Below are 16,345 nucleotides of genomic sequence, written 5' to 3'. Positions count from 1 at the left end.
TGATGATACAAAATAAAAGGAAATGGTAAATCGGAATAATAAAAACATAGACTTATTCCAGTTAAGCTATAGCAAATTTACCAAATTGAGTCTTGCCACTTGTCTTCCCCTTACACCTTCTTGTCTGGGGACTACAAGTTAGCTACGGCAGTGATAGATTGTACCTCGGGAAGGCAACTGGTTTTTGGTGTTTCCTATATGACCAGCAGTTAGTGACAGAGATTCCAACAGAGACAGTATCATTGTTCCCGGTCTTACTGCCAGGACTGACTCTCTACCTCTGAAAGGAGGCATCTCGGGTAGGTAGACTTATTCCTATGTATCTGCCCATGCCAATTGTAGGGGAACGTTTGTCATAAACTACTTTGGAGTAAATTTCCATACAAAGAATTATTAAATACACGTTCTTTCAAATGAAGACCAGATTAAAATATCACAAACTATCCTGTACTCCTTCCTTGTTACCTTTGTGTCTTGGTGACTGGGTGCTGACTGCAGTGGTGTGGGTCAATTCTTGTAAGTAGCTTCTTTCTTTTAGAGTGAGTACAGAAATGGGAGCGGGGAAATTCAACAGGTAACCTGATGCTTTTGAACATTTTGTTTCAGATATGATTCTAGGGTTTGATATTGACACAGTTGACTCTGAGTTGTAAGGTTTAATGTTGGTATTTCTCTAAAATATGTCTGCCAACGAAATGAGCCTTAAACACCTGCACATAAAGGGGTGGGTGACATAATTCAAGTTGCTAGGCAAAGAGGAACACAAACTCTTAACCTAGAAAAAGGAGTAACAAGGAAAGTAATGTAGTAAGCACATTAGCCCCAAATACTGCTTGATTTGCATGTTGAGTCATAGTATACTTCTAAAACGAAGTGTTTCGTTACCTTGCTGTGTGTGTTATGTATACTATTTCTGATCTTCCCCCATCTGTTTAGGTTCAGTCATATTGTTTCATCCCCAGCATAGGACATGATGGTTTAATCTAAACTGCATTTCAAATTGAATTGTATACTCTATCCTCCAAATATAGTAAGCCCTGTAGTATAAAGTTGCCTACTTGTTTTTGTTAGATGGAATTAAATGACTCTTGAGGATATCTCTTATTAAAATCATCTGCATTGAGTCCCAATTCCAAAAACAGCGATAAAACACTTGGATGTCTTTGGACTATTGGTCATGCCTGACAATGTTGCTGTGGACCTTGGCATCTCCACCTAGGAGAAGGGAAACTACCAGAGCAGGCACTTCAGGCAGAGCTAAGTGGGCGCAATGATGTACTAACGTGCAGGAATAATGCAAGTTGGATGCAAAACGTAACTGCTGCTGCATCAGAGGAGCAATAAGTGGAGGATTTGAATTTGACCCTGTATATGAGACCCCTTTGTTACAGCTTACTTATAAATAAAGTTTAAATTTCCTGAAATACGAAACTCTGAAATATAACAACTCTGGCCAAAACCGCATGTTGTTTACTAGGCTTTTAAGTACCATCTGTGGTCTGTAAATCTTGTTAAAGATAATGGGTAGCAAAGGTTGCCTTGAAAATTAAAGCCTGTAATTGTCAAAATTTCCCATGTGTAACTTTTTACTAAGTAAGTGCTTCCCTATTTCACCATTTTCCCTTCTTTTGGTCACAGTGTTAGAAACAGTGAAATGAACTGGAGTTAACACAGGGAGGAAAAGACCTCATCTGAGGGTCTGTGACTGGATTTCACATGCACATGTGAAGATTCTTTTCCCAGATCTTTGGGACCCATGTGTTGAGACAGTGGAACAAGTCGACCTATGTTAATTTTCTGTGACTTTGACATCGTTCTGCTATTCATGCTGACTCCCCGGGGAGTTTTTAATGCTTTCTTGTGGTCCCCAATTAATCTCAAAGTGAAGTGTGTAAGAAGGTTAAAACCAGTTTTCCTCTGACTCTTTTAGCGAAACCTTGAAAGCCATTTGCTGTCCGCTGCTGAGAGCCCGGGCCGGCCCGTCCCTAAGAACATCCTGCAGGTACTTCCTCATCTTACCCGAGGCCTCAGGGCCCTGAACAGTCGTCCTCTGAACGGGTTCTTGTGGGGGGCAAGCTCTGGGCCTTAGAGGATGGGCCATGTCGCCTGAGGATATGTCGTTGACTTAGTTCTGTATTGCTGTTAATCTCAGGGTGGCGTGGGGAGGTGGCTAAAAAAGATGACAAAGTAAACCCTTGATTTCCAGTTTGCAATTTCTATGGAAATTTAAAGTAACCTGTGTGTGTAGCACTAACTTACAGTAGATGTTGCTAGGTGAACATTCAGAGAAATGTGCTGCATGGACATGTGCCAAGTCCTTCAGTGGGGCAGGAGGGAGATTCTTCATTGGCTTCCAAAAGTGAATCCATACCCTCTGACTAGGAGGAAGAACTAGGTTTGTTCACAAGGACTTGACTTTTCTGCCTGTAGGAACTTCTGGGGCCACCAGTTCAGAGACCTGCGTCTTCCAATCTTCTGAGTGGCCTTATGGGGAGCTTGGAGCCCACAACATCTTTGCTTGGCCAAAGGGCACCCTCGCCTCCCCTGTCACAGGTGTTTCAGACGCGAGCAGCCTCAGCAGACTACCTTCGTCCTCGAATACCATCGCCAATTGGTAAATACTCCTGTGTGTAGGTATCCGTCTATCTGTCCCTGTCGCGCTGTACCCCTCCCCCCCAAAAGGTTATACTCGTCCAGTCTTTTTTCATCAGCATCCTTGAAGACTTGAAAAATAAATATGTGGATTTTTTTATACTTTTTTCTGGGCGTGGTGGGGACACAAATGTGGAAGGTAGTTTATTATCCATCGGCTCGTCTAGATAAATATGTTCATGTTAGTTTTTTCTCTTGAGATTGATCTAAATTGCATCCTGCTCTTTAGTCATCTTATTTTTGGAATTCAATCCAAAAAAGTTAATTTGACTTCCTAGGTTTTTTCTTGGTAGAGTAGACGTTGGAATGGTGGCTCTCTACCAACCTAATGAAGTTGATATGCAATTAGCTGTGAGCTTTTGTGACTAATTCAGAATATGAATGGAAGAAGCACTTCCAGAAAGCTGTCTCAGCAAAGTGTTGTGCAGAATCTCATAGTGTTCCTACCACCCTGGACTACTTTAGGCTTCCGGCCACTCTGGTCCCTGCCAGTCATACGTTGAGAAGCAGTTTTTGTAACCTTCCTCCACAGTTAGGGACATAGAATGGAAACAGTGTGCACCTCAGGGCACTGGTCTCTACTTTGGTATCAGCTGCCTCGTGATAATGGGTCAAGTCACTGGCTAGACAAGTTCTTCTCTGTCAGATAGAGGTCTCAGTTCTGAAAGGGACAAAACTGACAGCTTAGTGGAGAAGAGGGAAAGGCAGCAATTTGAGTCATTAAGTGCTGATTGAAGTCCACCTAGCCCACTGGGGGGAGGGAGGGGATGGAAGAAGAGGGACACCCTCAGCCCGGGAAGTCAGTACTTCCTGAAAGAGATGGCGTTCAAGAGCAGCGTGCACTGGTGATAGTGTCTCTGATGGATAATGCGCTGTCTTGACACTCACTGATGCTGGAACTTTCCCCACAGGTTTCACCCCAGGACCACCACAGCTGCTTGGGGATCCATTCCAAGGCATGCGCAAGCCCATGAGCCCTGTCACAGCCCAGGTCCGGCTGAGCTCTTTCTCAAACTCAATCTATTGCTTGCTTTTCATCCTTATTGTTGTTTGTGGGATGGAGAATTAAATTGCTATACTTCTTGGAAGTGGTTTTTTAAACTAGAATTCAGGCTCAGCTATAATTCAAGTGAAGGCTAGAAAATTGGTGAACAATTAAAGTCATACTTAAATAGTTAAAATCCTGTTCAGTGGGTAGCAGCACAATTTAGTCAGGTTGCAGTATCTAATTTCTCTCAGTTGCTGCTTAAATATATCTTTCTAAGAGAGACCTTTATATAAAGTTCATTGGCTGTCTTCATTCTTCTGTTGATCCTCCTCTGCCACTTCTGGTCAGCAGATGAGCCAGATTGAATTGCAACAAGCAGCTTTGGAGGGTCTGGCCTTGCCACATGACCTTGCAGTGCAGGCAGCAAACTTCTATCAGCCTGGTTTTGGGAAACCGCAGGTGGACAGAACCAGAGATGGATTTAGAAACAGGTAAGTTACCGGTCTTACCCTTGTGGGGATTTGCAAATTAATTTTCCTCAGGTTAGCAAATGAGTTCCCCACAGTGTAATTCTATTGTACACACTCATACGTTTACAACATCCGGTGAGAATTCTATCTCTAGATGTGCAGTACAGGAAATAACATGATTGAATTCTACAGCATGGGCATAGGCTTTACGTCCTATTTAATTTCATTTATATTTTTGATTTAAAGGGTTCATTTTTACAAAGGTAGCTAGCATTGCTCCTTATTTGCAATTTTGCTTATGAGATAATGAAAAGCAAAACTCTACCCAGCGTCCTCCTCCGTAGATTCCTCGCTAAGTTATCGGACTATCCCTGGATGCAGGTTTATTGATCAAGAATTTGTTGGTCAGAACTGATGGGTTTGAGGGTTTGTTAATCAGAGCCATTAACAAATGATTACTGACCTCACTTCCTGTTCTTTCTGCTAGTTGCAACAAGTAGTAAAATGAAATGAATCATAAGTTGTGGGGGTTAGCAATATTGTACTTTCTACATTGTAAAATAAAACAGAAAACAGCATTAAACAAATGTATTGCTTAGTATAAGGCAATCTCTTGTTAGCTGCCCGGAAGCCCTCCATGTGCCCTGTCCCAGTGGTACCCCTTTTTCTCCCCCAGAAGTGACCACTGTCCAGCCTTTAAGGACATTTTAGTCCTGCCCATACAGTACTTGGTAATTAAGAAGTATTTATGTTTTGATATGATTCTTAAAATTTTCCGTATTCATGTCTCAGTGTCCTGCTTCAGCTGGTTTCTATGCTGACACTTTCAGAAAACACTGAGACCAGTCAGTACCCTGTCCCCTTGCCTGACTGCCTCCTACCTCAGTACCCCTCAGCCTGAACAACTCGGGACCGGCCTGCTGAGGCCCGGCCACTGAATTTCTCTCTGCAGCATAATGGAGTTATCTAATATTCATTGGCATGATTTGTCGACTTTGAGAACACTTTTGATAGCCGGAATTGTATTTGCTCTTGGCAACAACCCTGTGAGGTAGACGGGATAACTAACTGCATTTTACCAATACAGAAACGTAGGTTTTTAAAGTGTGACGGACTTGAAACTAGTGAGTAGACCTGAGCCAGTGTCAGCCTCGCAGGTCCTCCCTGAACACGTTATACACGGTTATGCCCCCAAGACGTGACTTCCTCCTTGCCTTGCTTTGTTTTGTATTGTACTTACCACCTTTTAGCATACTGTTTAATTTTCATCCATCTCTCTGCTCATAGTAACCCCTCTACTCTGTGACCACAAGAATGTAATGAGGCCAGAGATCGTGTGTGTGTGTGTGTGTGTCCAGTTTACTGCTCTATCCCCAGCACCTAGAAGAGCGTCTAGCATAGAGTTGGTCCTCAAGCATGTCTGTCAGGAGGAGTAAACTCTAGGTCATCAGGACCACCTGAGTTGGGGTTCACATCTTACTCACACAACACTACTGATCTTTCCCCTCGTTATCATATTCAGACTCTCAATATGGCAGCAGCGGGGCTTACCTGGTACAGACTGGAAAAAAGCCATGGGTTTAGGATTCCCATCTGCTTATGATTCAGAATAACTTCCAGAATCATGGACTATCCTTGGCCTTTGGCTTTTGTGGGGCACGGTCTGACATGGTTGAGATGCAGTGAAGCTGTCATTAGCCTCCCATAATTTCACTCGGGCTCACATAATTCATTCTTCTCTCTGCCTGTTTATATCTTCATCAGCTGTTTCCTGTTTTCTTTCAAGTTAAGGTAGAATGTCTGGGGACATTAAAAGAAGTCTGTTCTTTTAAACTTTATTTGGGAGGCCTGCGATCAGCCTTGTGTGTAGACTGGGAGTGGTGGGGAAATGCTGCATGTAACTAGGTCTTAAAGTAGCTGAAACTGTCGGCACCCTGTTTGATTTGAACCAGTGATTTGAACGGAAATAGTCTGCAAGTAAACTCCACCAGCCCCGGGTAACCCTACCTTCCCACTGCCTTCCCAAGTCCCTGGACCTGTTCCTTCTACCTGAATCATTGTTCTCCATCTTGCAGACTCTCATTGGTCAAAACCAGTTTAATGCAGCTCCTCCCCAGAGCAGCTTTCCCAGAGTCCAATAGAAGTATCCTTTCATTCCTTCTGCCCCTCATTTCCCCATTATATCTTGCTGGTACCTAACATCTGCATGCCTTGGTTTGTCCTAGGTTAGTAAGTGTCTCCTCAACTAGACGAGAATTCTTGCAAGGCCAGGACTCGGTTTCAGTTAGCGTTTGTCTTCCCTCAGAACTTAGCACGTGTTTTTGTGTATTTAGACACCTATTAAATGCTTGGGAAATTGAATTGGAAAAGGGAAACAGGATGTTAAAGTCCTAGGCCACTGGTCTTGAGTGTTTTCATGGTTTTAGGACTTGGAGTTTGAGCATATTGGGGCTCACACTGATACTTGGTTTGTTCACAGGCAACAGCGAGTGACCAAGTCACCAGCACCCGTGCACAGAGGGAATTCCTCTTCCCCTGCTCCCGCTGCCTCCATCACAAGCATGGTCAGTGACCTTTGCCTTGGTGAATGACTTCTAAGCTTCTCCCTGTTGGGCTGTGCTTGTTGTATCACTGGGAAGCCCAGATGTCCTGAGTGCCTTCCACAGGAATAACTGTCTGTTTATTAAGCTTTCTCCTTTCAGGATACTGTCTAACTCTTAGGATTCTAGTGAAGGCCCCTACATTGGGGAAAGTGTGTTCCAGCAGATAGACGAGTATGGCTGGAGCACACGAGTTATGTAGCATGTTCAAACAGGTGAACAGTTGAAGTGGGGAGGAAAGGGGTGAAAGACAGAAGGTGAGGCGGTTGGGGTGAGTGGGGTCAGATCCTGGGATGTCCAGTGAAACATGGTGAGTTAATGAATTCAGATTTAGGTCTTAGTGATATAAAGTATATCTGGAACAGAGGGGTTTGCTTATTTGTGGTGACAAGTCTAGTTTTACAACTGACTGATGTACTGGCATTATTTAGTTTTTAAAGTTTCCTTCCCCACATGTTTTTATCACCTAGTCAAAGCTGATAGACACGGGGAAAACTTACTTTGCTTCAGGACCCCAAGTGAGTCTTTGCACTAAGCACCTTGAAGACAGGGTCCCGAAGGAGCTTTTCTAAACCAACCTCGGATTTGGGGTTGGTTAATGATAATAGTTGCATGCATAATAAATCATCAAAGTAGAAATCAGCAGTGAAGAGGTGGAAAAAAGGACCCCAAATGGTGAGTCCTAGTGGCTGAGGAGAACGGTAAGATAATTTTGGATTTTCTGGTAGCTAAGATGGGAAGCACCAGGAGTACAGCAGGCCCTCGAATAATGTTTCATTCAGTGTCGTTTGTTTATAACGTTGATGGGACGCCGTAGGAACTTAACTCTTGTTTATATCAATTAGCCTCTGGTAAAATTGGTTTCAATACACGTCGTTTGCTTAAAGTCACAGCTGTCAACAGTGTTAAGCGGGGACTTGCTGTGTAAAGAAATGTAGGCTCTGAGGTTGTCTCTAAAATGTCCTTTCCCACCTAGAAGGTCTACAGCTCCAGGATATACTTCTGCTATGTTCTTGCCTCTTCCCAGCCCAGTGCCCTGGCTGGGGAGGTGGCAGCTGCATAGGCAGGTCTCCGTCACCTCAGATGTAGGTGGGTTAAAGCGCTCTGTGCTTTAACTCCCTTTATGTTACAGCTGAGTCCAGGTTTTGATGAAAGTGAGTTGTGAGCAACAGGGACCATGTATATGGCCCATCCTGTTTCTTTTCCTCCAATAGCTAGAAACCAGCACCTTGGAGTTGGCCTCTAACCCCGTGTAGCCATAAGGGGACTCGTCAGCTTGCTGAGTAGTTTGGCCAGTTAATCGTGGCTTGATTAGGGAAAGGCATTTAGAAAATGTGCTGATACTAATTGTGTGTCTCTGCAGCTTTCTCCTTCCTTCACCCCTACCTCAGTGATTCGTAAGATGTACGAGAGCAAAGAGAAAAGCAAGGAGGAACCAGCGTCTGGGAAAGCAGCTCTTGGTGACAGTAAAGAGGACACTCAGAAAGCCAGTGAAGGTACTGCAGAGCTGTGGCGGGTACACTGCTCAAGAACATACGTGACAGGGTGCATGGGCTGGAGTGCTGAGCAGCCTGACCCAGTTCTCGGCACAGCCCCGGGCAGACGCCGACTGCTCTGGGCCACATTCTGCATTTGACAGTGAGAAGGGCTAGTCCAGCTCACAGGCGCTTAGCCACTTGAAAATTCTCATCACTCTAACAGTATTGTTATGAGTGCTAGTTCTAGACAGGAAGGAAGGAGCTTTAGTCTCGGATCCTTATTTAGGCCTCAAAGTGGAACTGTTAGTACATTTGACAAATTTATATAGTTCAACCAATTTTACTTCTGGAAGTTTCTCTCCAGTCTATGGAGACTAAGTGTACAACAAAATCTGCAATAGGTGAAGCACATAGCAAGTTCGGAGAGCCGTTTAGAAGTATATAGAAATGTGAGAGGCTCTTAGGAGTTGCGGGTCAGACTGTTAAGGTCATGGTGAAACAGATTGTAATAAGTTAGGGCTGTACAGGTCTCGTGTTGGTGGGAGAGCTGTTCGCCTGTGAGAAAGCTTCTGGGGAAACAAGGACATCCTGTTCGTCCCACTAAAAGGCAGTTAAGATTCCTTTACCAGCCTGTAATTGTTATTTCAACTTTCTGTTGTGATGGATTTGCATACGTTTACTCTGACTTGCTTTTCCCCTTGGGCTGAAAAGCATATGAACCCCAAACAGCTGACCAGGACAGGCCCAGCTCCCCACACACCAGACCCCAGCCACGGGCAGAGCAAGGTGCCAGCTGAGTTAGACCACCAGGCCTGACAAGCCAGGCCCCCTTGGCCACAGCTATTCCTGGGTTGGGAGATTATAAGAGTAAAGATGTGGGTATCTTAAGAGTTGTGTCATTTTTAACTTTAGAGCCCTTGGGATTTTAGAGTTTAGCAAAAACAAACTCAATTCCAACCAAGTGTTGGAGACGGGAAAACTTGGGGTCTAGTCCCAGCTCTGTCCCTGACTTACCCCAACGGTCTTGACTGGGCCTATTCACAAGGCAAACGATGTTCCCTATCATGCAATCATCTAAATTTGTTGAGGGGATCAAATAAGGATTGTGAGCTTTCTAAGGAATGGGATTTCCTGGATCATTGGGAGGACAGTGTTTGGGAGACGTCTGCCAACACCAAAATGTTCTGTCTGGCTCCTTACAGAGAACCTGCTCTCAGCCAACTCTGTGCCCAGTGCTGATCGAGACTCTTCCCCCACTACGAACCCCAAACTGTCGGCGCTGCAGCGGTCTTCGTGTCCCACCCCACTGTCCCAGACCAACCGTTACACCAAAGAACAGGATTACCGGCCTAAAGCACCTGGGAGAAAAACACCCACCTTAGCATCCCCGGTTCCAGGAGCCCCTTTTCTCCGCCCTGTCCATCAAGTCCCCCTTGTGCCCCATGTCCCAATCGTGCGGCCAGCTCACCAGCTTCACCCAGGCTTGGTCCAAAGGATGCTGGCCCAGGGAGTACATCCGCAGCATCTTCCAAGTTTGCTCCAAGCTGGTGAGTTTCTGACCTGCCGTGACAACAGTTGCTGGAACTGACCAAGTGCCATACTGTGGGAGGTTTTCATCCCTAGAAAGATGTTACTAGATTTTTCCATCTAACTGGTGGGCAGTGAGTCCAATCCATCCCTTAGTCCGTTAAAAGATTAGAAACCTAGTTTGAACATCCTTTACTGTTAATAAACTTTCAGATCAGCAAAACTGTACAGTCGAGCTTGAAAATTCCCAGGTAAAGAGTACTTCTCACCAGTTTCTTCTCTCTGCCCAACAACAGGCGTGCTTCCTCCTGGAATGGATCTGACTCATTTACAGGGAATATCCGGCCCAATCCTGGGTCAACCCTTTTACCCTTTACCTGCCGCTAATCACCCTCTCCTGAACCCTCGTCCTGGGACCCCGCTGCACCTGGCAGTGATGCAACAGCAGCTCCAGCGCTCAGGTGGGTGCAGCAACGGGCCAGGTGAGCTGGGGACGGGCTGACTAGGCTTCAAGCCTTAAACCAGTTTCCAGTGAAGGGTGAATTGACACTGACAATTCATTCTTGAACTTCTCCTAGAAAGACTGAGATAAGGGTTTTACCAGAGAATAGGGTGAAGTAAACCAACCTCTATGGGATTTGAAATTCCTGTTCCTGTGAAACGGGGGGAGAGCCAGGTGTGCTCTGGCTTTTGTCCTTTGCCCCTTAAGAGATGAGGCTGAGCACCCTTCCGATGCCCAGAGTAGATGCCATCTCACCAGCTGATGTTAGTGCTTCTGTGATATGGCTGCTTGCTGTGGGAATAGGGGTCATGGCACCTACGATGGGTTCCCAGTGTGATGGCTCTGGAATAGCTCAGCTTTCCAAGGTTTTATCTTCTGGCATCTTGCAATGCAATTTCCTTAAGAAGCCCCAGGATAAGTCATTTGGTAAAGAACTCTGTGTGGAGTTTTACGGATAGGGTTTGAGTGAAGCAGGGCTTGGTCTAGAACTGCTCCCCCCCCATGCTCTGAATAACCACCCCTTCCTCCTCCTCCCCACAGCTCTTCATCCTCCAGGCTCTGGTTCCCAGGCAGCTGCTGTCAGTGCTCAGACGACCGCTCAGAATGTGCCCAACCGGTCAGGCTTGCCCCACATGCACTCCCAGCTGGAGCACCGCCCCAGCCAGAGGAGCAGCTCCCCAGTGGGCCTTGCTAAATGGTTTGGCTCAGATGTGCTGCAGCAGCCCCTGCCCTCCATGCCCGCCAAAGTCATCAGTGTGGATGAATTAGAATACCGCCAGTGAGCAGCGGAGGCAGGCTCACTGAGCCTGGGCCTGTGGCGGCTCCCTGGTCAGGACTCTGCCTCCTCCTCTCGGGTTGGTTTACAGGCTTTTACTTTGGCGCACTCTCTGCAAAACTGTTTCGGGGGGCCTAGGCCTCTGGTGAGGTCTGCATGATGGAGAGATCTTAACCAATTGAGTAAAGCCGACATGGACTGAATACAGGCTGCAGTACTAAAAACAGTCTTTCTTTTTTTGTAAGATATGTGAATGAAGTGTTGGTGTCTTAACCAAGAGGTGGCACCTAAGGGTTCTAAGGAAATAAATGTATAGACCCTTATGTACAGACCTGTGTATAAACAACTTTTGTATATACATATAGGATAGGTTTTTTGAACTTATACAGCTGTACATAAAAGTAGCTGTTAGGTAGGCCTGTGTCAAGTTTGGATTTCTTTCACCTGTAAATTTGGGGTTTTCTTTTGGTCGATTAAAATTGCATATGCTGTGTCTGAATGAAGTGAATGGCATTATTTCTCCCTGAATCCCTTCTTGAAGGGATGCATAAGGCCCAGTAGGTTCCTTGAGGGAAATGATCTAAAGCTTTAATTTTTCTTTAAAACTCAAGGCATTGAACTTGATCTCATTTAGGAGGAGGAAGCTATGGCCTTCTTTCTTGAGCCTTAAGACCCCAATGGGTAAATTTATTTTGGGCTTGATGCTATTAGGTAGCCTTGTGGCTAATACCAGATTATAGCGAGCATTTCCTAAGGTTAAATGACCTAGTGAAAGCAATTTGTTTATTGGGTAATCATATATATGGTAGTTTCTCCCAAACAAATCCACGTTTACTGGAGCAAAAGTAAATAGTTTGTTGGCATCCTGTTCAGCTCAAAGTCCCCTATAGGGAAAAACAGGGCCTCAGAGTTCTGATTCAGTCCATTAATTTTTTTCCATATAGAACTTCTCTGGAGGCTCTGATGCCTAGTAAGTGATTCCTTGTGTTCTGTATCTCATTCTCCAGCTCAGTTGTTTTCATTGTTCACCTTAATTACATGCACAGCATTGGAGAACAGGATTCTACCAGAATACTATAGCTGTGGTGTTGAGTCCCCTTTCCTGATCAAAGGTTTTTTGGTCCTACTGATCTGAGGTGATTGTACTTATTTCTCAAGCTCCTCAACTGAATTTTCCCAAGTTCTCGATACTTGCCCACTTAGGGCGTTCAGTTACTTTGACTTTAGGCTGGAAGGTCAAATAACAAGGCTATTCTGATTCTCAGGTGAAGGGCAAGGTAGTTGGATTTTGACTGCAAGGGTATAAAATACAACCTGAGTCTTGACTGTAAGGGGTGTTGTCTATAAACATGGAGCTGCCCACCCCTGCCCTATACTTCCAGGAACATAAGAAAACAGGTCACCTTTCAACAAAACCTGGCTCCATGGATTGAGCATGAGGTCTGTCTCTACCTGGTATTTCAGCTTCATTATCCTCCCTCCCCTCAGTAGGATTTGCTCTCAATAATCATTTGTGATTATTTCTTGCAAACATTTTGTTTCCACAGATAGAAGCTAGAAGGCAGTCTCAAGTAACAATGGCAGAACAGATACCTGAATCCAGTTCCACATTTCCTTTCACTTCTTTCCCTTTGGTGTTGAACCAACACTTGGAGGAATAGGGTGGGGAGGATTGGGTTGGAGCTGCCAGTAGGGGCTTCCTTCTAGAAGGAAGCCAGAAGGACAGAAATGAACAAATGTAGGCACCAAATAAAGGGCAAAGCTAATTTAGCCAGTGATTGGTGAGATGAAGCCAGAAGGAAATAAGGGAGTGTTGCTAAGAATAGCACAACAGGGGCCGGCCCGGTGGCTCAGGCGGTTAGAGCTCCATGCTCCTAACTCCGAAGGCTGCTGGTTTGATTCCCACATGGGCCAGTGGGCTCTCAACCACAAGGTTGCTGGTTCAATTCCTCGAGTCCTGCAGGGATGGTGGGCAGCGCCCCATACAACTAAGACTGAACATGGCACCTTGAGCTGAGCTGCCGCTGAGCTCCCAGATGGCTCAGTTGCTTGGAGCGTGGGCTCTCAACCACAAGGTTGCCGGTTCGACTCCCTCAAGGGATGGTGGGCTGTGCCCCCTGCAACTAGCAACAGCAACTGGACCTGGAGCTGAGCTGCGCCCTCCACAACTAAGACTGAAAGGACAACTTGAAGCTGAACGGCACCCTCCACAACTAAGACTGAAAGGACAACAACTTGACTTGGAAAAAGTCCTGGAAGTACACAGTTCCCCAATAAAGTCCTGTACCCCTTCCCCAATTAAATCTTTAAAAAAAAAAAAAAATAGCACAACAGAAGCCAGAGGGAGTAGAGGGTAAAGAGGAAGCTGATGCAGTCCTCCAGGAGCTAAGAGCCTGATACAGTGCTCAGAGTGGGAGGAAGTCATGTCTCAGCTAATGAGACATGTCTTACATGCAGCAACTTTGGGAACTTAGCAGGCATGAGACAAGTTTAGAAGCAATCATAGCTGGAAGGAAGGATGTGCAAAATGTTAAGAGAAGCTAAGGATGTAGGTCTCTTCAAAGTCAAACAGCAGAGGGCCACAGAACCTCATGGAAGACCTGCCTATAAGGATGGGGTCCAGGGAGAAGGAAAGAACACGTGCTTCCCAAAGGAAGCAGCTGAGCAGCTGGTACTTGGGAAGTCAGTGGTAAGGAATGAGAAGTGAAAGGTAAAAATGGAGAGTACAACCTGGCCTTTCAGAAGATAGTATCTTATAAGCCAGGCTTTATTAAGATGGAAGGGAAGCCAGGTCCACTGGCCCTTCTTCGTAAATGAAAGAGACGTGCACAGACACAATCCAGGAACAAAGATAACTTATAGGAGTAAACCCTGATTCTTCAATAATTCTATTCCTTTTACCAGCAACTGGTTCAAGAATGAACATGTGACCCAAATTAAGCCATGTGACACAAGGTCAAAATAGCTGGGCAGCTTCTGGGAAATGGCTTCCCAAAAAGATACAATTCAGCCTCTTTACTATCGTCTGGAAGCTGATATAAAGCCTGGGGCAGCAGCAGACACTCCTGACTGCGAGGGTAGCCAGTTGCCCAGCAAAGCTAACAAACAGGTGGGCAGAGTAGCTTGATGGAAAGAATTTGGACCCTCAGTGACATGACAGTTGCCATAAGCCCATCTGAGCTCCAGACAACTTATGTGGAGTCAGAGTTTCCTTCATTTCAGCTGGCTGTTAGTGTTTGTTGTTAAAATACAGCTAAAAGCATTCTACCTAATTAATGGCATAGGACAGTGAGTCTGCTTAGCTGTGCTAAAAAAGACCGGGAAGAAACAATATGTAACAGCACAGGAAATTCCAACCATGCTGTGATAGCCAAACCACTAGCCTTGGACTTCATGAAAAGACTTTAGCTGTAGGAATGCCCCTCCTTGGTGGTCCTACCCCAGGCAGCATTCCAGACACAAAACTACCCCTCTCCCAGAACTCCCAAAAGGGAGAAAGTCAGAGCCCAAAAGGGAGAAAGGTAAGGTAATGCTCTCAAGCACCTGGGGGCTGATGGGGGAGGGGAAGCCACTAATGATGGAGGCAAGGCCTAATCAAAGCACTCCTGATGCCTTCGATGAACTGGATTTCAGCAATCTTCCCTCCTCAATATCCTGACAGTGCTAAATTCTGGCTCAATGAAAGGGAATTGGGGTATGAGGGTTCCCCGGAAAACCTATGTATGTTCTGGCTAGAGAGCAAACCTTACTGGAAATCCCACGGCTCGGAAAGCCAATGTTTCTCTGAAGAGTTAGGCTCTAGAGTATGGCTTTTACTATGAATGCATCAGTGATTTTTAAAGTCTATATCCTGCAAAGTGACTAGGATGACAGGCCTGAGGAGCTTGTCTCCTGGGTCTGGGGACAGTGCAAAGGCCAAGCTCCAGGAAGACTATCAGGGAAACAGGTAACTGTCCCTAAGGTAGCAGGAGTAACAAGTACTGCAAAAGGCTGAGGATGTGGACAATCCCACTTCCCCATCCCTCACAACCGGCTGGCTCTAGCTCACTTCATCATCAAACCATCTTCCTGCAAATCGGTTTCCCTTTCTGATTTTCTCGAGGACTACCCTTCTCTATCTTTGTAATCCACAATGAAATCACCTTTGGCTTCATTTCCACTAAAGACCAAGTCAGTCAGTCACCATTTCAATTTTATGTACCTATATGCCCACACCCTCCCTCTGCCCATATTCTCACTAGCCCAGTCCACCAAAGATTTTTGCCAATTTCCCATTATCAGGGCAAACCCTTTAAATTCCCCTATTCTCAGCCCAAATCCTCTGATTATGCCCTTAGTACCCTCAAGTAGTCCTGCCCTCACCCCTCCTAACCTACCCTCCTGCCTCCATACATACATGTTCACTCGAACCTGCTCTGATCACACTGGCTGCCTCACTCGCAGCGTTCTGCCTCCACACCTTCGCGCAGGTTATATGGTTGAGGCCAGGACTGCCATGGGGGTTCAAGCAGATGGTTCGGCTCAACATTCAGCCCCACACTGATACACAGCTGTGCTCTGACTAGGGCGGCCACGAGCACAGGTAAAGCAAAGGGACCAGTGACAATAAGAGCAACATTCACCAAGTGCTTATGTGCCAGATACTGTGCCAAGCATTTTATAAGTACCATCTCCCTTAATACTAACAATCTCCACTCCAGAAGATGCTATTACTATCTCCATGTTACATGAGGAAATGGCATATAGAGGTTGCGTAATCTGTGCAAGGTTTCACAGCTAATTAGAGGTGTACCTGCCATTCAAACTCCAATGTAGCTGGTCAGAGTACTTAACTGCCATACTACACCGTCTCCCAAATGGGCTAGCCTTGCAAAGAATAGTCAGTTAACTTACATCAAGTCCCTCCCCACTTCAGTGTCATCTGGCAAAGACTACTTGAACGGGCTGAAGGTCACATCCAGATGGAAGGGTTTCCCATAGTTGCAAGGGCGGCCAGATGGCTCAGTCGGTTAGAGCGTGAGCTCTGAACAACAGGGTCGCTGGTTCGATTCCCACATGGGCAAGTGAGCTGCACCCTCCACAACCAGATTGAAGACAATGAGCTTCTGGAGGGGCGGCCGGATGGCTCAGTTGGTTAGAGTGTGAGCTCTCAACAACAGGGCTGCTGATTTAATTCCCGCATGGGATGGTGGGCTGCACCCCCCGCAACTAAAAGACTGAAAATGGCAACTTGGACTTGGCGCTGAGCTGCGCCCTCCACAACCAGACTGAAGGACAACGACTTGGAGCTGATGGGCCCTGGAGAAACACACTGTTCCCCAATATTCCCCAATAAAATTAGAAAAACAAACTG

The 16,345-nt window shown here is 45.8% G+C and overlaps 1 protein-coding gene across 4 annotated transcripts in view; it reads left to right on the top strand.

The window, feature by feature from the left end:
* EIF4ENIF1 (eukaryotic translation initiation factor 4E nuclear import factor 1) overlaps nucleotides 1–11,491 on the top strand; it is a 42,646-nt gene extending 31,155 nt beyond the window's left edge. For all 4 annotated transcript variants that reach the window (XM_081036506.1, XM_081036504.1, XM_081036507.1 and 1 more), the window contains exons 11-19: nucleotides 1,931–2,002; nucleotides 2,431–2,614; nucleotides 3,564–3,643; nucleotides 3,992–4,131; nucleotides 6,590–6,674; nucleotides 8,074–8,206; nucleotides 9,391–9,735; nucleotides 10,012–10,176; nucleotides 10,758–11,491. In XM_081036506.1, coding sequence (XP_080892632.1) covers nucleotides 1,931–2,002; nucleotides 2,431–2,614; nucleotides 3,564–3,643; nucleotides 3,992–4,131; nucleotides 6,590–6,674; nucleotides 8,074–8,206; nucleotides 9,391–9,735; nucleotides 10,012–10,176; nucleotides 10,758–10,999 — 1,446 coding nt within the window. In that variant the 3' untranslated portion in view covers nucleotides 11,000–11,491. The remainder of the gene's footprint in view (nucleotides 1–1,930; nucleotides 2,003–2,430; nucleotides 2,615–3,563; nucleotides 3,644–3,991; nucleotides 4,132–6,589; nucleotides 6,675–8,073; nucleotides 8,207–9,390; nucleotides 9,736–10,011; nucleotides 10,177–10,757) is intronic.
* The last annotated feature ends 4,854 nt before the right edge of the window (nucleotides 11,492–16,345 follow it).

The sequence above is a fragment of the Rhinolophus hipposideros genome (genome assembly GCF_964194185.1).
Source record: "Rhinolophus hipposideros genome assembly, chromosome: 24".
Lineage (NCBI taxonomy): Eukaryota > Metazoa > Chordata > Mammalia > Chiroptera > Rhinolophidae > Rhinolophus > Rhinolophus hipposideros.
Note: the sequence above shows the minus strand (reverse complement) of the source record. Positions and strands in the feature narration are given on the sequence as shown.